General features: G+C 47.9%; 1 protein-coding gene across 1 annotated transcript in view; it reads left to right on the forward strand.

Annotated features, from left to right (window-relative positions):
- Nucleotides 1–20,873, forward strand: part of ZC3H3 (zinc finger CCCH-type containing 3) — a 177,559-nt gene that overhangs the window by 112,118 nt on the left and 44,568 nt on the right. Inside the window, exon 5 of the mRNA XM_010002150.1 lies at nt 13,867–14,060. Coding sequence (XP_010000452.1) covers nt 13,867–14,060 — 194 coding nt within the window. The remainder of the gene's footprint in view (nt 1–13,866; nt 14,061–20,873) is intronic.

Genomic DNA, 20,873 nt, shown 5'->3' on the forward strand with positions numbered 1-20,873 from the left:
GCTTGTTGTTCTTTTTATATTGTGGTGCCCAAAACTGCAGCAGTACTAAAGCTGAGGCCACACCAGTGCAGAGCAGATTTGCAGGGTGACACCTTGTCCAGCTCTGTGCAGGTGGGAAGGTGCAACATCACTGTGCCTGGAGCAAATCCAGAGGCAGGGAATAGAGTTCCCTGTGCTTTGACATGAGCAGATGAAGGAGCATCACTTCTCTACTAAGACAGAAAAATATCTGTGACCTGCTCTTTTTTCCTCCCCATTTTAGAGGGTCCTGCAGCCCATCCCTGAGGGTGGTGGATGCTGCCTTGGAGGTATTAAGCATTAGTGTCCTGTCCCACGTGGATGTGGGACCTGGTGCTGCCCAAACTGTGTCACACTCAGCGTGGGTGCCCTGCTGGAGCACAACTGAGGTGCTAAAGCTGGTCTCGTGTGCTGAGAGATCCATTGCAGCTAATCAGAGTTAAACCGTAATGAACTTTGTCCAATCATCTGAGCTAATGGGGGTAAAAGGAATCTAATTAATGGGACAATGGTCCCTGGTATTCCTGGTATAATTACTGATCTGCTGCAGCATTAGAGCGGCAGGTTGGAAAGCTGAGTATTAGGGGATGTCAGCATTTCCATTCTCAATCTTCGCTTAAGCGGTTTAACGAGACGCTGTCATGGGGTTTAGGCTGAAAGTTGACCTACCTTGAAAACAGCTTCATCTGGGCAATCACATCTTCTAGAACGGGTCTTTTGTCTTTTCTCCAGGCCAACATTGCAGTGGAGACGTTTTTTTGAAGTGGAAACTTTGCCAGAGAACTTGAGTCACTTGAGAATGTTTTAGAAGATCCTTCCGTGGCTCTTGGTGGGTGGGATTGGACCCCTTGGTGGAGAGAAGCCAAGCAAGGGAGTTCCCAGTTGGGCTGTCAGATGAGTCAGGAGTGAGCAGAGCTGCTTTGGGCTGGGGCTGTTCTTCTGAAAGAGGGGGAGGAGGTCTCTAACCACCTGAAAGCTCTGGAGAAGCTGTGTTACAAGAGCCTAAGCATGAAGAATTGAACCAGGCAGGCAGATGTAGGATGAAGGGGGAACTGAAGCTATGGGTTATGTCAACAGTATTTCAGAAATTGTGAAGAAAGGGATGTGCAGAGATAGGAGGAGCAATGAACCAGGTGAGAGCAGCCAGCAGAGCAGGAGACCTCAGCAAAAACCTGCTTAATTCGTACCTGAACAGAGGAGTCCACTAAGTCATGGGAGTGGACATGGGCTTGCCCAGAAGGACTGAATGGGAACTTCTGTGAAACTAAACTCCTGGCAAATAGTCTGAATGCAAAGACCCTGTGGCCATGAGGGGAAAAAATAAACCAAGCTGTTGTCCACCATGGATGTGGATGAAGACACAGTAAGAGGCCAGTGAAATGCCAGGCCTCCCTTTAGGAAAGGGAGAGCTACAAGAAGATGAGTGATTGAGACTGCAGCAGCTGTTTGCTTTCAGGAACAATGATGAAACATTAATTACAGGGAGAAGCAGCATCCTGCTGAGAGGAATATTGTCCTCCTGGCAGCTCAGCAGAGATGCATTTAACTGGTGGAGTTGGGCACATTGGTTTGAGTGAGGCTAATCCTAGGAGCATCAAATGTTTCAGGTTGGAGGGGGCCTTGAAAGGTCGTCTAGTCCAACCTCCCTGCAGTGACCAGGGACATCTTCCACTAGATCAGGTTGCTCAGAGCCCCATCCAACTTGACTTTGAGTGTTTCCAGGGATGGGGCAGTCACAGCCTCTCTGGGCAACCTGGGCCAGTGTTTCACCACCCTCATGGTAAAAAATGTCTTCCTACTATCTAGTCTAAATCTCCCCTCTTTCAGTTTAAAACCATCACCTCTTGTCCTATCACAACAAGCCCTAAAAATTCCATCCCCATCTTTCTTACAAGCCCCCTTTAATTAATGAAAAGACACAAGAATGTCTCTCCTGTCTCACCGCCCTCACAGCCAAGAAATTCTTCCTAATGTCTGATCTAAATCTCCTCTCCTCTAGTTTTCATCCATTCCCCCTTGTCCTCTCCCTCCCTGCCCTTGTCCCAAGCCCCTCCCCAGCTTTCCTGGAGCCCCTTCAGGCACTGGAAGGTGCTCTAAGGTCTCCCTGGAGCCTTCTCTTCTCCAGACTGAACACCCCAACTCTCCCAGCCTGGCTCCAGAGCAGAGCTGCTCCAGCCCTCCCAGCATCTCTGTGGCCTCCTCTGGCCTCACTCCAACAGCTCCACATGTGATGGGGGTGCAGAAAGTAGAGAAGGAAAAGCCCTGGTGTAGCCTGGTCATGTGTCTAGAAGGTTTATGGCAAGAAATGCAACGGGTGGCATGAGATCTCTCATAGGGTAGGTATGATATGGAGGGACAGCCAGCACGTTGGGGTGACTTTGAGTGGTTGCTGTGCTTTGGGGGTCTCACAAATCATCAGACTCCCAGGAGAGGTCAGAAGGGATTTTAAAAGGCTGCATAATTTGGACGTATGCCTGCATTCCTGTAATTCAGGCTGGAGATCCCCATAACCTTTGGGGCAAGGATCTTAGCAGGATTTGTCCTCCAGCCAAAAAGCCCCAGGGGAAGGGCTCAGGAGTCCTCTCTCCCCAGTTCCAGTCCCTGCCATCAGGCTGGGAAGAGCCACAGTGCTCAGTGAAACTGCTGATGCAGCAGCACACGTGGGGGTGAAAACTCCTGGTGCAGAGACAGTTGTGTTTGCACAAGGCTGATGGAAATCACCCTTGTGCTGAGGCCAGGGTGACCCACAGCACCAGGGGAATCTTTAACCTTGATTTAGGGACAGGGGTTTCAATGCAAACACTAAATGTTATGATCTCAATTAGTTCTGTTTCTGTATCACCAAGGACTTGTCATATGTCCCTTTGTTGCCAGTGTCTGGTCACTCAGTTCCAGTTACATTAGAGAAGGAGATGCCAGTTACAGTCATGGCATTAGCAACACTTCCAAACTTAACTGGAAAACTCTTGTTATTCCCAGGCAATTAAACCCTCAGTCAATACCTGTCTACAGAAATCCTTTCTGACTGTATCAGAGAGTTCTGTGAGCCAGGAAAATACCAGTGGAGACCAGTGTTACCTCCAAGGATCTGCTCTGAGCTGCTCCACTTGTGGGCAAGTGATGTCATAGAAACATGGAATGGTTTGGGTTGGAAGTGGCCTTACAGACCATCCAGTTCCACCCCCTGCCATGGGTAGGGACCCTTCCCAGCAGCCCGGGCTGCCCCAAGCCCCATCCAACCTGCCCTTCAACACTGCCAGAGATGGGGCAGCCACAGCTTCCCTGGGCAACCTGGGCCAGGCTCTCCCCACCCTCACTCCACAGAATTTCTCCCTCCCATCTCAGCTCCAGCTCCCTCTGCCAGCTGGAAACCCTTCCCCCTGCTCCCATCCCTCCCTGCCCTTGTCCCAAGCCCCTCCCCAGCTTTCCTGGAGCCCTTTCAGGCACTGGAAGGTGCTCTAAGGATTCACTGAAGCCTTCTCTTCTCCAGGCTGAACACCCCAACTCTCCCAGCCTGTCTCCAGAGCAGAGCTGCTCCAGCCCTCCCATCATCATTGTGGTCCCCTCTGGACTTGCTCCACCAGCTCCTTGTCCTCCTTGTTCTGGGATCCCCAGAGGTGGATGCAGTGCTCCAAAGGGATCTCACTGAGGATGGTAGGAAGCTTTTGTGCTTGGACCACCTTCTATCTTCATTCATACTGATATCAATGGGTTTCCTCCTTTTCATTAAATAACTAAGCTGGAGTCCCTCCCAGTCTGTAAACCTCTCTCCCAGTCTGCCAGCCTTGGGAAGGAGAATGCTCCTGGGTTCAATTGTCTTCCAAGAATTTCAAAGCATTTACAAATGAGAAAGGACAGATCCTTGACACTTGCCCAGGTTGCCCAGAGAAGCTGTGGTTGCCCTGTCCCTGGAAGTGTTCAAGGGCAGGTTGGATGGGCTTCAGAGCAACCTGGTTTAGCGGAAAATGCCCCAGGCCGTGGCAGGGGGCTTGGATTGGATGATCTTTAAAGTCCATTTTACTCAAACCATTCAATGATTCTTTGAATCTTAGAAAAGAGGAGGCTGAGGGGCGACCTCATCAGTGGTCACAAACATGTTCAGGGCAGTGTCAGGAGGACAGAGCCAGGCTTTGTTCAGTGATGTCCAGTGATAGGACAAGGGGCAATGGGTGCAAACTGGAACACAGGAGGTTCCATGTGAATCTCAGGAAGAACTTTGCTGTGAGAGTGACAGAGCCCTGGGCCAGGCTGCCCAGAGAGGCTGTGGAGTCTCCTTCTCTGGAGACATTCAAACCCCCCTGGCCACGTTCCTGTGTGACGTGCTCTGGGTGCCCCTGCTCTAGCAGAGGGGTTGGACTGGGTGATCTTTTGAGGTCCCTTCCAACCCCTAAGATTCTGTGAAAGCCACTAGTTGCAGTGTTTGGGCAGTGAAGGCCCTTGTGTGAGGGTGGCTCAGAGCTTCTCCTGCCCATGCTCCTGGCTGGGGCTCTGGGGGAAAGGAAGACACGAGCTGGCTCCTCTCTTTGCTTGTGAACCATGTGTAGCATAAATACCTTTTTTCTGCAGGCTTAATTAGGCCTTTTTACAGACCTAATGCTCCCATTTTTAATCCCCAGCTCGGGGGAGGATTTGTGACACTGGGGACGTTTCTGTCTCTGCCTCTTTCTCCCAGGCTGTGTGGGTGGTGAAGAAGGATCAGTGTGGCTTCTGCACAGAGCAAAAATGTGGCATATTTTAAACCATGGTCAGCATAGGGGGTGTTGAATGAATCTTGTAGCCCAGATGGAGTCAGTACTAGGGTGGATTTGGGGTGGGTGTAGAGAGCATGTGTTGGCTGCCCTTTAGGGTCAAGGTCTGTATTAATTCCCTCCCCAGCTTTCCTGTAGCTCATTCAGACACTGGAAGGTTCTCTAAGGTCTCCTCAGAGCCTTCTCTTCTCCAGCCTGAACAACCCCAACTCTCCAGCCATCTGACCATTTCTTTGGCCTCCTCTGGGCTCTTTCCAACAGCTCCATGTCCTTCTTGTGTTGGGGATCTCAGAACGGGACACAGTTCACCAGCACTACCCACCAAGGTAGGGATCCCATCCCCATCATTTCAGCCCTTTGCCTGTGGCTGCCTGGCATCTTCACAGCTTACTCTGATTTAATTGCTGAAGTTAATTAGGACTTAAATCCATGAGATGGAAACCCTCAATTTCGATCATCAGGTCTAGTCTTGTTTCCCCTCTTTATTCACCAGCTGCTTTTCTGAGGAATCTTAATTCTTATTGGTTGATAACCATTATAATATACTTGCAACTATTTTTCTTTCACAAGCCAGAAGGATTTATTAGGTAGGTACATCTTTATTTAGGTAATTAGGTAGCTTAATAGAAACTCATTGAGGTTCATCATTTTTCCCAGGTTTTGAAAATGGTAAATGAGATCTGTGCTGGATTATTATATTATTTTTTTTTCTTGAGATTAACATTAAGCTGCATTTGAATGGAAATTCAGCTTCAATTCAGGCAAATTAGAATAGTATTTTTAAGTGTTTGTTTCATAATTAGAAGTAATTATTAGAAGCAGAGAATTGTTTACAGATAAATTAACAAGTTATTGCTGGTCATTAGGTATTTAAAAATAAAATTGAGCCCCTGTATTTTTGTGGCTATGTTGGAAGAATACATGTGCTTTTCTGTTTTTTTTTAATTTTTGATCACTTTTTCAACCTTAAGTATCTCAGTCAGTGAATGGAATGACTTGAATAATCCAAATCACGTTCTTGAAATAAATTAGATCTTAAAGGAGAAAGTGTTTGAGATTGGACCTTTTTATTTTTCAGAGGAAAGCAATATTGTTGATGCAGAGTCCATACATCAGTTATTGGAATTGAATTAATTGGGGTGGTTTGGTTTTTTTTTGTGGATTTGGGGTCCTGAAGCAGCTTCTGAGTGGGGACAGAGATTTTACAGGAGATGGGAACAGATTCCAAAAGGAGCTAGGACAGCAACTCGGGGGGTTGCTGTTGCCTTTTAGGAGCACTTTGAAGGCCAAATCCTGTGATTTATTCTACTTCTTGTAAAGGAACAAAGATATTGTGGGTTTTTTTTTTACTATTTCAGCCAAATCAGGGTTCTACATTACCACCAGGAAGACTTGGGGTGGATGAGTTCCCTCCAGCCTTGCCTTGCTGCCTGCATGACTGTTGCCCTGGTTATGATCCACTCTTTTCCTCTGGAATCAAATGCCAGCATGCAAACGTGATTTCTTACTGTGAAAGGATTACTTAAAATATATATATATATATAAACAAGCCTAAGAAGGTATCTAGTATTAAAAAAAAACATCCTTTAAGAGCCACTTGTATTGCTGTCAGCGCCAAGAAATCCTTTCGGTTTCAGTTGGGACGAGCTTGCTCTGCTCTTGGTTTTGTGTTTGATTTGTACACATCAGGTACTTGGTTATTTCAAATATTGTTGCATTTCTGCAGGTGTTTGTGTGGGGGGTTTTGGATCAGTTGAGCTCGTGTTGAGTAGCCACTGGTGATCTTAACAGTGGAGTTATGAATCTGAACATCTCCTGCAGTTCTTTCTGCGTGCCCAGAGTGCTCCTTGTTCCAAATCCTCACTTTCCACATTCCTTAGAAATCTCCCATTTACTTTTTTGGGGTTTTTTTTTGCTTATTTTGATCTATTTAAGAGGGAAGCATATTTTGGAAGCATCACTTCCTGGTTCCTGGCTGAATTTTTGGTGGTTTTCTTCCATTTTCATCAGTTGTGCTGTGTTTGGAGGCAAGGAAGGTGTGTTAAGCTGGACATCAACTGAGGGTTGACTCCACATTGTCTTGCTGAGGCCTTTTTTCCCCTCTTAATGTGGTTTTTGCTTTGGGTTTTCTGGTCAGTTGGAAGAAACATTTCCATTTCCCAAGCAATATGAAGTTGGTCTTGAAGAAAAGGCTGGAAGAAGGTCTCAGCATTTCCACTTTCCAAGCGACGTGAAGTCAATCAAGCAGAGAAGACTGGAGGAAGGACACAGCAGCTCCGTGTTTAACCATGGAATAGAGAAGAAGAAAAGTCAGACTTGGTCAACATGAACTTCTGTGAAGCACCAAGACAAAATCCCTGGACTCAAGCAAAATTGCTGCTGCTCTGAGTGATGCAAGAGCAGAACCCAGATCTGAACCTACAGAGTGTTTTGCCAGCTCAGGACCTGCACCCATAAGGTTTTCAGCAAGAGGAATACCCAGATCTCAACCTACAGAGTGTTTTGCCAGCTCAGGACCTCCAGCATAAGGTTTTCAGCAAAGGGAGAACCCATATCTTAACCTACAGAGTGTTTTGCCAACCCAGAACCTCCACCCATAACATTTTTAGCACAAGATACCGTGATTTTCCAGCTTGGCTGGTGCGTTGAACCTCTGACAGCTCTGACTCTGTTTTTAAACATTTTATAGTGTTCTTCTACCTCCTTTTCATTACAAATTTTTCTTCCCCTGTCCACCCCAGAGGTGGGGGGAAAGAAAGACAACCCCTCAACCTTGTGTAGTCAAGGTTATGGCGATAAATTCTGTAGCATTGTCACTTCTATTCGGAGTAAATTGGCTGGCTGCTTTCGGGCTGAAGGGAAGATAATTTGCTGTAGTATTTCAAATGGATTAGAAATGGATTTGAAGGGAAAGTTCATGCCTCCCATTACAAAGGCTAGAAAGAAGACTATCTTAAGGCACTGTTCACACTCTGGCCTTCATTATCCACGCTTAATACCTTTCCTATTTTCCAGCGTTAATGAAATTTCCTGCCGGTCGGGCCTTCTGGACGGACAGGAGGACTCTTTAGATCCACAGGCTTGTGCAGCAGAAAGGGAATTACAAGCCCCTCGTGTCGAGGGGCCCCGGTGTATTCTTCAGGTCCTTGGCCTGGCTATTATCTCATTAATTTTATCCTCTTTCTCTCAATACAGTTCATTTCCAGGGGCCGTCCTTTCCGTTAGGGTAACAATGGCAGGGAGAGCTGTGACACTGATGACGAGCGACGGGGCGTTTGTCACATCTGCCCTTCCCTTCACCCACCTGGCTTGTCCCCATGGCCAGATGGGACTAAGTGCATTGGGAGGAGTGTGTCAGGTCAAAGGAGGTTCTCCTCCCCCTGTCTTCTGCCTTAGTGAGACCACATCTGGAGTGTTGTGTCCAGTTCTGGGCTCCCCAGTTCAAGAGGGACAGGGATCTACTGGAAGAATCCAATAGAGGCTGTGAGGATGATGAAGGGACTGGGACCTGCCTGATGAGGAAAGACTGGGAGACCTGGGGATGTTTAATCTAGAGAAGAGAAGACTGAGGGGAGATCTTATTAGCAATTATAAAATACCTGAAGAGTTGGTGTCATGAAGATGGGGCGAATCTTTTTTCGGTGGTGCCCTGTGATAGAACAAGGGGCAATGGACACAAACTGGAACACATGAAGTTCCACCTCAACATCAGCAGAAACTTACTCACTCTGTGGGTGATGGAGCACTGGAACAGGCTGCCCAGAGAGGTTGTAGAGTCTCCTTCTCTAGAGATGTTTAGGACCTGTCTGGATGTGTTTCTGTCTGACCTGCCCCAGGTGATCCTTCTCTAGCAGGGCCATTGGACTCGATGATCTCCAGAGGTCCCTTCCAACCCCCAGGATTCTGTGATTCTAACAGAGAGGGACACACACACTGGTGGTTGTGTTGGAGCAAGAGGAAAACAGAGGTTTCCTGCAGGTGAAGGTTGGGTGATGAAGTTACACCCCTGCTCTCCTGCTTCTGCTCAGGTTCCACCATGATTTTTCAGTACAAAACATACTTAATTTCAATTTTGAGTATCTTAAGGCTCCTATAATATACATAAATATAATGAATATATGAAATATATTAGAAAATGATATAAATAATAAATATAAGAAATATTCTACTGAATAATACCCTAAAAATAGTAAATGTGTGTGTTCAGCTGCTGAAATCCCCTGTGAAGCAGCAGCAGCAGCACTTCCTGGTGATCAGCATCTCCTCTCCCCTGGTGTGTGCACCAGGACCCCCCACTATGACATGAACCCCTACAGCCAGGGGGTGTCCCACCAGCCCCAGGCTGCATCCCCCCTGCTCACCCCCCTGCAAAGTTGCACCTCCAGTTTCTGGGGATCAAAAGGTGGAGGAGGCCACCTCTGAGGGGGGAAAACACCTTCTTATGGTTGAAATACCAGTAAAAAACAACCAAAGACAAGTTGTACACAGCTCTGGGAATCTCTCAATTTAAAACCATCCCCCCATGTCCTGTCACTGTCTTTTCTGATGAAAAGTCCCTCCCCAGCTTTCCTGGAGCCCCTTCAGGCCCTGGAAGGTGCTCTAAGGTCTCCCTGGAGCCTTCTCTTCTCCAGGCTGAACACCCCAACTCTCCCAGCCTGGCTCCAGAGCAGAGCTGCTCCAGGTCTTTGATCCTCTTGGTGGCCCTTCTCTGGACCCCTTGGGGTGTGTGAAGCCCAGGGGGCTTGCCCAGGGATGGGCAAGGAGAACCAAAAGCCATGGAAAAGCTGGTGGTTTGGAGTGTGCTGTGTGTTGGAGCTTTGGTGTGAGGGGGTTTGTATGGTTGGAATATCTTGATACACAGCCTGGATGTTGTTATTTCAGTTATATAGGTATGAAAATATAGTGTATATTAAAGAATAAGTATAATTCTGTTTGTATTCACTATATAGGAATATGTATTCTCTAAAGGTAATAAAGCAGACACATAGATAAAATATAGCTGTGTATCTATATAGATATATAGACATCTCTGTAGAAATATACATAGAAATTTCAGAAAACATCTCTAATATATAACTCTACATATAGTTATATATACAATATATCAATATATATTGGTATCTGTATAGACACACAGAATATATAGAAATATAGTTGTCTATATAACTATATAGATACATTTTAATATATAATCTGTGTAGCCTGTAGGATGCATAATATTATAATATGTCTTTCAATACATACATATAATACCTGCCTAGACATAGATACAGATGTAGGTGTACACAGAGATATAAATAGGTGTGTAAATATAACCTATTTAGAGAAATACAGATTATATGCAGATATATAATATGTAGGTTTTTAGCCAACTATACAGAGACATGTATATATATGGTCTATATATCTATATATGGTCTATATATAATCTGTGTTTATAGATCTCTATATAGAGACCTATAAATGGTCTCTCTCTATATTTATGTGCTGTATCTGTTAAATGCTTTCTCTGGAACTTTGGATTGGGGGGCAGTAAAGAGATTTTGCTCCTGATGGATCCAGAGCTTTGGGTGCCTTCCCCTCCATGCTCCACCTCTGGGAGGGTGGTGGGTTCCCAGTGCCAGCACAACCAGGGATCATTGAGGATCATTGGGGACCTCTGGGATCCTTGGGGACCTCCAGGATCATCAGGGCTGGGAGACACCAGCACAGCAGGTCCTGGGTGCTGCCTCAAGCCTGGACCCTCCTTCCAAACCTGAGCAGGGACCATGGGTGTGCCTGGGGCATCATCCCTCCCTTTGCACTGATTGAAAGCAAATAGTTAATATAGGATTATTATCTATGTAAAATAATAGTCAGACACTGCATCTATCATCTCTAGATATTTCTGAATGTATGTAATTCAAGATGTATTCAATATTCAGTAATTTCTGAATAATATAAAGTACTAAAAATAACAGTATGATCTGGGCCTCATATTGATCAATCATCTGTAGATATTATTGAATTTATATATTGACTATATATATTGAATGTCTCTTAAGTATTACTGTATATTTATTTAATTCAACATGTTTATCCAGTGTATATATTCAATAATATCTATTGGTATTATAGAGGTAATTGATAGATAGGTATTAGGGTATAGGTAGTTATATAAAAGCATCTTTATATTAGTCTGTATAATCTGTATGTAATATTGTCAATTAATTATCTGTCATATGGATTAAAGTCATCAGCTCTTCTCCTGATGCAACAAGCCCTGCTATAACAAGTCTCCATCTTTCTTAGAAGCCCCTTTTAAGTACTAAAAGGCCACATTAAGGTTTCCCTGGAGCCTTCTCTTCTTCAGGCTGAACATCCCAACTCTCCCAGCCTGTCTCCAGAGCAGAGCTGCTCCAGCCCTCCCATCATCTCTGTGGCCTCCTCTGGATTCACTCCAATAGGTCCATGTCAGTCTTGTGCCAGTGCTCCAGGGGGTCTGACCAGAGTGGAGAGGAGGGGTAGAATCCCCTTACTCAACCTGCTGACCAAGAATCACAGAGTCACAGAATCTTAGGGGTTGGAAGGGACCTGGAAAGATCACCCAGTCCAACCCCCCTGCCAGAGCAGGGTCACCCAGAGCACATCACACAGGATCCAGGTAGGTTTGAATGTCTCCAGAGAAGGAGACTCCACAGCCTCTCTGGGCAGCCTGTCCCAGGGCTCTGTCACTCTCACAGGAAAGAAGTTCTTCCTGAGATTCACATGGAACCTCCTGTGCTCCAGTTTGCACCCATTGCCCCTTGTCCTGTCACTGGACATCACTGCACAAAGGCTGGCTCTGTCCTCCTGACACTGCCCTGAACAGATTTGTGACCATTGATGAGGTTGCCCCTCAGTCTCCTCTTCTCCAAGCTCAACAGACCCAGCTCCCTCAGCCTTTCTTCATCAAGGAGATGTTCCACTCCCTCCATCATCTCTGTGGCTCTGCCCTGGGCTCTTTCAAGCAGTTCCTTGTCCTTCTGGAACTGAGGGGCCCAGTGAAGAAGTACTTGGTATCATTTTTATTGGCTGCATGAGGCCACTGATATGGCCAAGAGACCTTTCTCCAGGTCCTACAGCCAACTCTGGTTGCAACCTTGGTCTTCCAGGGTTTAGCTGAGAGCTGCTGAGTGGTCCATGGGCAACCCTGGTGACCTTTCTGCCACCAATACCTGCACACAATGACACCACCATGATGGCTATTTATAAATAACCTGATCTTGTAAAAATTAAGACTTGATGCTCCTCCCTGGAGCAGTTTCACCACAACCAAACCCTTTTAGGGGGGGAAACAGGAAGCAGGGGCAGCAGCTTCTTGGTGCCTTCCCCATCCCCTCTGAAGGAACCAAGGGGACAATTCTCTGAGCTCAGTAGCCAGTGGCAGCAGCCCAAGGGAATGAACAGGCTGCCAGGCTGAGCACCAGGAAGTGCAACTATTGCATCTGACAATTCTCTTTTCCTTTGCAGCACATGCTCATTTCAAGGTAATGCTCTCCAGGGTTTGCATCCTGCTGATAGGAGAGTGGGGGTTAATTTACAGCTCCTTGCCAGTAACGGGTGGTTTAGTGACATTCTGCTAATGGCATTATGGGCAGAGTCTGGGCTAATACAAAATGAGAGCTCTGATTTGCATAAACAAATTGCTGTTTGGATTAGCTTAATGAGGGAAGCGGCTGATGCTGGAGATGTGGTTTGGCTGCCAGGGCTCTGCCTGTGGTACCGGGGTCTGGGTGGTTCCCTGCAGGGTGGGTGGGAGGTGGGGGGTGCAGGGGATGGTGTGGCATGAACCATGGGGGGTTTGGGTGGCAGGTGAGGCCCTGTGACCTCACCATGAGCCCAGGGCAGAGCCACAAAGGTGATGGAGGGAGTGGAACATCTCCCTGATGAGGAAAGGCTGAGGGAGCTGGGTCTGTTGGGCTTGGAGAAGAGGAGACTGAGGGGCCACCTCATCCATGGGCACAAATATGCTCAGGGCAGTGTCAGGAGGACAGAGCCAGGCTTTGTTCAGTGATGTCCAGTGACAGGACAAGGGGCAATGGGTGCAAACTGGAACATAGGAGGTTTCACCTCAACATCAGGAAGAATTTCTTTCCTGGGAGAGTGACAGAGCCCTGGGCTCTGCGTGACACGTTCCTGTGTGATGTGCTCTGGGTGATCCTGCTCTGGCAGGGGGGCTGGACTAGATGATCTTTCCAGGTCCCTTCCAACCCCTAAGATTCTGTGACTCTGTGAAACCAACCTTGTCCTGAGCTGCATAAGCATAAGCATGACCAGCAGATCAAGGGATCTGCTGTTGGCTTTTGTGAGACCCTCCTCTGTTTGGCTTTTGTGAGACCCCCCTGCACATCATAAGCGTGACCAGCAGATCAAGGGAGGTGATCCTGCCCCTCTGTTTGGCTTTTGTGAGACCCCCCTGCAGGGCTTGGGCCACCAACATGAGAAGGACATGGAGCTATTGGAGTGGGTCCAGAGGAGTCCCTGGAAATGATGGGAGGGCTGGAGCAGCTCTGCTCTGGAGCCAGGCTGGGAGAGTTGGGGTGTTCAGCCTGGAGAAGAGAAGGCTCCAGGGAGACCTGAGAGCACCTTCCAGTGTCCCTGCCCATGGCAGAGGGTTTGGGACTAGGATGATCTCAGAGGTTGTTCCCAACCCAAACCATTCCATGATTCTATGGTGACTGCCCAGGGCAGTGGTGGAGTCACCATCCCTGGGGTGTTTAAAAGCCATATAGATATGGTGCTGAGGGACATGGTTTAGTGGTGGACTTGTTAGTGCTGGCTTAATGGTTTGACTTGATGAGTCTTTTTCAACCTAAACTGTTCTGTTATTGCCATGGACAAGATGGGGGAAAGAAATGGCTTTTTGTTTCTTCTGGGAAGTGGTACCTGGAGGAGAGTCCTTGAGGATTGGTTTTGGTATGAATCCCAGAGAATCAGAGCTTTTCCTCAGTCTCCAGCAAGAACATCCCTGGTTCCTCCATTCATCACCTCCATCCACAGACACCGGAGGATTTACTCAGGAAGCAGCAGCTTCTTCCCTGATGTTTTGAGCTTACCTTGGCTTTCTGGTTTCTTGCAGGTCCCCACAGTTAAACCCAACTCGCCCATCACCTCAGGGCAGCAAATCCCAGCAGGGGCAGCAGAGATGGAGGAGCAAAGGCTTCTGCTGCATCGGTGGGGTGATGTACAGGGTGTCAGCCAATAAACTCTCCAAGACTTCCAGCACCCCCATCCGGGCCAGAGAACTCAGCACCAAGAGTCCTGGCAGAGCAGGTGAGCAGCAAGAATTTGTCCTGGTTTCCATCCAAAATCCAAGGCCATCCTGGTTTGGACATTGAGATTGGCTTTTAGCTGCTTATTCCCAACCCACCTGTTGCAACTCATCCTTTCAGGAGCCCAGACACAAAGCTGATGGGCATCCCATCTGACTGCCCAGGGCAGTGGTGGAGTCACCATCCCTGGGGTGTTTAAAAGCCATATAGATAGGGTGCTGAGGGACATGGTTTAGTGGTGGACTTGTTAGTGCTGGCTTAATGGTTTGACTTGATGAGTCTTTTTCAACCTAAACTGTTCTGTTATTGCCATGGACAAGATGGGGGAAAGAAATGGCTTTTTGTTTCTTCTGGGAAGTGGTACCTGGAGGAGAGTCCTTGAGGATTGGTTTTGGTATGAATCCCAGAGAATCAGAGCTTTTCCTCAGTCTCCAGCAAGAACATCCCTGGTTCCTCCATTCATCACCTCCATCCACAGACACCGGAGGATTTACTCAGGAAGCAGCAGCTTCTTCCCTGATGTTTTGAGCTTACCTTGGCTTTCTGGTTTCTTGCAGGTCCCCACAGTTAAACCCAACTCGCCCATCACCTCAGGGCAGCAAATCCCAGCAGGGGCAGCAGAGATGGAGGAGCAAAGGCTTCTGCTGCATCGGTGGGGTGATGTACAGGGTGTCAGCCAATAAACTCTCCAAGACTTCCAGCACCCCCATCCGGGCCAGAGAACTCAGCACCAAGAGTCCTGGCAGAGCAGGTGAGCAGCAAGAATTTGTCCTGGTTTCCATCCAAAATCCAAGGCCATCCTGGTTTGGACATTGAGGTTGGCTTTTAGCTGCTTATTCCCAACCCACCTGTTGCAACTCATCCTTTCAGGAGCCCAGACACAAAGCTGATGGGCATCCCATCATTGCCAGAGTGCATCCCCCAGCTCTTCTTGTTTCATGGTGGCACTGGAGGAAAAATAATGTGGAAGAAATGCAAGGTTTTTTTTAAAAAAATGAGGTTATTTCAGGCTTAGCTCAAGCTTGTAGAGACATGTTGTTAAACTTGTTTCTATTTTTTTAACCTGAGCAAAATCTTTGGCAGCTTCTAACAGCACCGTGAGGTTCAACATAGTTGAGATGCTCACCAAATTACATTCAGTGTTCAAGGTCAGGTTGGATGAGGCTCAGAGCAACCTGATCTAGTGGGGGGTGGTAGGGAATTGGAATAGATTGCCCAGGGAGGTTGTGGAAGCCCTATCCTTGGAGGTGTTCAAAGCCAGGTTGGATGGGGCTTGTGCAGCCTGGTCTGGTGGGAGGGGTCCCTGCTCATAGCAGGGGGGGGGGGACTAGATGGTTTTTAAGGTCCCTTCCAACCCAAACCATTTTATGATTACATTAATATTAAGCTAAGAAAAGCCAGGAGGGACACAGTTCCCAGCTTTACATTTGCCTTTAATTACATTTGTGGTTTATCTCCTCTTGTACTTGATACCTCAGCCCCAGCTCTTAGACACAACCAGGTTTTTCATTGTGCTTAAAGTATTTTTTTGAGTTTTTACTTGGTGTCAAATATGTTTTGCTTTGTAACTTCTTTATTGATGGGTTTTGGGCACAGTTAAGCTGGAAAAGGCAAAACCAATGGCTTTGTGCTGTTGTTTTTTCTTTGCTGGAAGGGTGAGAGGTGAGTGTGTTCATGAATTTAGGGTGGTGAGGCAGTGGAACAGATTGCCCAGGGGGGTTGTGGATAACCCCCTCCCTGGAGGTGTTTGTGCAACCTGGTCTAGTGGGAGGTGTCCCAGCCCTTTCTAGGGGGTTGGAACTAGATGATCTTCTTGGTCCCTTCCAACCAAAACCATTCTATGATTCTATGTATGATGCCATAAATGAGGCTCAAGTTCTTCTCTGTGTGGTGGGAAAGAAGCAAAAAATAGCTCAGTGTCACTGGGAGGTGTAACCCCCTAATTCATGTGAGCGTGGTGGGGTGTCCTGGGTAGGTTTAAACCCCCAAAGAACAGGGATTAAGGAGGGAAGGGTTTTGCTGGCACAAAAGTCCTGTCAGCAGGAGAGCTGAGCAGCCCTGGGAAGTTGGAAAAGCAGGAGGAAAATTAGGAGCAAACATCAACATCTCAATAAAGAGGTAATAACCCCCCCTACACCCCTCAATGCTTCCGTGCAGATGGTGTTGGAGAGAAAATGGAGAGAGGGAAATGAGGGACAGGCAGGAAGGAGAGGGACAGCCAGGGAGGAGAAATTGGTACTGCTGTGGTGGGGAGGAGGGCAGAGATTTAGCTTAAACTCTGGATGAGCTGTCCCAGCCACCAGGGGATGGAAAAATGAAGATGCTTGCAGAAGATGGCAGAGATGAGGATGCTTTGGTGGCCGAGGGGACACGGAGCCAATGGAGCATCACTTTCAGGTTATGTCCCATCTGAGAGCATTAAAAGGATGTTCAGCAGCCATTTGGGGATGGTTTGCTGGGGTTTTTTTTGCAACTCAGCTCTGCTCAGGACAGATTTTTGGTCCTCCTCCCTGCTGGCTCTGCAAAGAGGTACGTTCATGCTTGTGAGCCTGTGCTAATATGGTTGGTTTCAAAGCCTGCAATCCCACCTGTGAGCTGTGAAATCCTTGGCTTTTGTGCTGAGGCTGGAGAAGGATGGGCAAGGATCAGCCTTTGGAAGTGTGGAAATAAAAAACAAAAGCCATAAAGTAAACTTGGGGTCTGTAGATAAAGCAAACTTGGGGTCTGTAGACCAAGCAAAGCCTCGAGTCAGCAATGTCAGGTTTCTTGAAGAGCTTTGCTAACAGCAGGGAGAATTTCCCAAGTGTCTGAGTCCCTGAACTCCTCCTGCCTTTCTTGGGACCAGGCACTGCTGGAGCCTCCCTGGCAGAGCTGCTGTCAGGATCCATTGTTAAAGCCAAAAAATGGGAGAAATGCCTTGAAACCATGGGATGCCTTCTATATGGATGAGTCTCTACTGAAGGAATAGCCAACTCAAGGCTGGTTCTGCCCCAGGCACCATCCCCAGGAGTTGAAGCTGTCACCAAAGTTTAAGAAGAGGGGTGAAACCCCCAAGATGTGGGCAGGGAAGACATTAAATGGAGCAGGTCCAATTTTGGGGCCAGGTTTCAGGACAGACCACTGGGAATGGTCCAGGGGAGAAATGATGGATGAAAGGACTGGAAGAGTGGAGGACCCAGATCTGTGAGGAGGAGAATATGGAGGAGCTGCAGGTTCCCAAGCTCAGGAAGAGCTGCCAAGTGAAGAAAGGGTGTCTTCTCCATGGACAGGTGCAGCAGGCAAAACACAAGAGGCTTAAATTGTTTCATGAAGAGTTGAAGGAGAGCTTTTAAAGGATGAGGATTAGGAAATGCTGGAGCAGGTTGGTGGGTTGACTCTGACATCTCCATTATTGGGATTCCTTAAAGAACAAGTTACATGAACTTCTCTTTGCTGAGAACACAGATGGAACAAGCCAGTAGGTGATGCCTGGCAGCCAGGAGTTGGACTTGACTCAAGCTGCTGCCTAATTCTCAGTTAATAGTTTAATTTTGGTGCTGGGAGATGCTGGTTCCACCCATCACGGTGCTTAAGTCCCTGTTTCTGCTGCTGTTGGAAGCACCAGCATTTCCTAGGCAGCCTTTCCCCAGCCCAGATCCATCCTATTTCAAATGCTTGGTCCAGTCTATTTTTGTTTCATTTATCTGAGTGCAACAAGTCCTGTGTCAGCACCTCAGCAAAGGTTGATTGATTCAGCCTGTCCATGGGTGTTGGGGAAATCCCAAGCACAAACACAGGCTGGGGGGAGAATGGATGGAGAGCAGCCCTGAGGAACAGGACTTGGGGGTACTGGGTGAGGAGAAGCTCAACATGAGCCAGCACCTTGTGCTGGAGCCCAGAAACCCCCATGTCCTGGGCTGTGTCACCAGCAGTGTGACCAGCAGGGCCAGGGAGGGGATTGTCCCCTCTGCTGAGACCCCCCTCCAGGGCTGGGGCCAGGCTGGGGTCCCCAGCATAGGAAGGACACGGAGCTGTTGGAGAGAGGCCAGAGGAGGCCCCAGAGATGCTGGGAGGGCTGGAGCAGCTCTGCTCTGGAGCCAGGCTGGGAGAGTTGGGGTGTTCAGCCTGGAGAAGAGAAGGCTCCAGGGAGACCTTAGAGCACCTTCCAGGGCCTGAAGGGGCTCCAGGAAAGCTGGGGAGGGGCTTGGGACAAGGGCAGGGAGGGATGGGAGCAGGGGGAAGGGTTTCCAGCTGGCAGAGGGAGCTGGAGCTGAGATGGGAGGGAGAAATTCTGATGGATTAAAGCTGGAAGAGGGAGATTTAGGTGGGACATTAGAAGGAAGTTCTTTAGTGTGAGGTGGGGCAGCCCCTGGCCCAGGTTGGCCAGGGAAGCTGTGGCTGCCCCATCCCTGGGGGTGTTGAAGGGCAGGTTGGATGGGGCTTGGAGCAGCCTGGGCTGCTGGGAGGTGTCCCTGCCCATGCAGAGGCATTGGAACTTGATGATCTATGAGGTCACTGTCAGCCCAAAGCATTCTATGGTTCTGTGATTCTCTGAACATCCAGCTCTGGGCTGGGACTGAGTGCAGAACCACCAGCCCAGGGTGCAATTTCTGGGAGAGAGTTTGAGCCAAAGGTAGGACAGGAGGATTTTTGTGACTTGAGGGATTGACATTGCTCTTGGGGTTTGTGGGGGACTGGGGGGGTTGTTTTGGGTATGGGGAGAGGAAGCAGCAAGGATTTTCAAGGGATTTAGTTTCCCGAGGTGACCTAAAGCAGCTTTAAAAACCAAAGCATCAGTAAAAGGCAGAGTCAGTGTTCACCAGCAAGGACTGGATGCTTTTGGATATACTTTTTCCCCCTTCTTGATCTCGGTTTCAAAATAATCGTACATTCATGGAGATGTGCAGCTGCCTGGGGGTCAGCAGGTCAGACCTGCTGGCTGGTGGTGAGGATGGAGCTGCTCCTCATCAGGGCTTTATCAGGGGTGGTGGGGCATGGAGGAGATGCAACCCCCTCCCATCCTTCCTTCCCCACCACTAGCTTGGATTTTGGGGAGGTCTCATTTGAAGGAGCAGGTTTAATTAGTCCAACTTTGGGACAAAATGTCACTTCCAGGGTTATTTTCTATAAAATACAAACCTGTCTGTATTATGATTGAGGTTGGTGGTTGGGCTTGATAATCTTCAAGGTCTTTTCCAACCAAAGTGATTTGATGATTTTTTAAAATCTATTTCTTATTATTTTGCTGTATTTCCCTTCCCCCTGCTGTGTGACACGCTGGGCTTGTCACCACGAAGTCCTGTTGACTGGTGTGTGTCAGTGTTTTCATGTCATCTTTCAGCTCTTGCCATCATTCATCCTCCTCTGCAAGGATGGATTTGATGGATTTGGGATCCCTTGCTTTACAGAACCTGGGGCTGGCAGGGTGAGGATCTGGGTGGATCTGCTCTTCGGGTGGGAACCTTCACATCTTTCTTCTCAACACGTGACAAAGCTTCTTTAAAAGATGAAAAAAGCAGCTTTTCCTTTCCCTTCCAGTGCCAGATGCCATGTGTCTGGGGTAATGGAGAGAAGGGAAATGCTCATGACAGTTTAATAGACTGGAGTTTATTTGCAGTGGGTTATAATTTTGCTGTTTGCTTGAGTCGATGGGGTTGGTTTTGTCTCTTTGTGGCCTGACTAGAAGTGAGTCTGGATTTGTGCAAGGCATTTCACACTGTCCCACATGACATCCTGGTCTGCAAACTGCAAACAGCAGGTGGATTTGACAGATGGACCACTCAGTGGATCAGTAACCCAGAGGGTTGTGGTCAGATGGTTCAGTGTCCAAGTGGAGGCAGGTGACAAGTGGTGTCCCTCAGGGGTCAGGGCTGCGACCAGTGCTGTTCAACATCTTCCTTGGAGTCCCTTCCAACCCAAGCCTTTCTATTAAATGTCTCTGAAGTTTTTTTCAGCATCAAGAAGCTGTGTGGGGGCTGTTCATGTGTTTTGGGCATCACAGTTGCCCGTGGAGCTGCTGAGAACTGTGCTCTCATCACAGGTGTAGCTGTGCTCTCCAAGACCTTACTGCAAATTCAGAAAAAAATGCAGAAATAAGAAGACTTTTTTTGCCTTCCTGGCCAGCCTGTGAGCTCAGATGTACCATAACTCAGCTGCTGGAGCAAAGGTGGAAGAGGCTTAAAAGTAAAACTTCTGGCTGCAAAGGTGGGACTCGGACACCCGCTCCTCATCCCTGGGCAGGGTGAAGATGCAGTATCAGGCATGGAAAAGCCCTTCATCCCTGGGAGAAATCATGTTTCTGCAATGATATTTTTCAGAAGTATTGGAAAACAGGCAGCAGGATGGTGAGGAAAAGTTCCATAGGTTGCAGTTAATTAAGCAAGTGTAATAATTGGGTTTCGTTGCTCACCAAGAACCTTCCCGTCATTTCTTCCTGCAGCTGCTAAGATGTTATTCAGATACTTAAGGAATTTCCATGAGCCTGGGGAAAGAAGCAAAAGGTCCTGGCAACACAGCATTTCACAAAGAAATTCAAAAGGAAAAATAAGAAATAAAGCCAACAGTGCAGCCCTGTACAAGATTGAAAGCAGCAGAAACCAAATGAAGGTTTGACATTGTCCAGAAAACAGTCTTGACCCCAATCTAGGCATGAGCTGTGGTGAGAGGAATTGTAGGCTGGGAGCTGAGGCTGGTCCCACCCCCCAGTGTCCAGGCTATTTTCAAAGAATCACAGAATCAGAATTTGTTTAGTTGGAAGGGACCTTAAAGATCATCGAGTTCCAACCCCCCTGCATGGGCAGGGACACCTCCCAGCAGCCCAGGCTGCTCCAAGCCC

Source organism: Chaetura pelagica, unplaced genomic scaffold, assembly GCF_000747805.2.
Source record: "Chaetura pelagica isolate M959 unplaced genomic scaffold, ChaPel_1.0 scaffold297, whole genome shotgun sequence".
NCBI lineage: Eukaryota > Metazoa > Chordata > Aves > Apodiformes > Apodidae > Chaetura > Chaetura pelagica.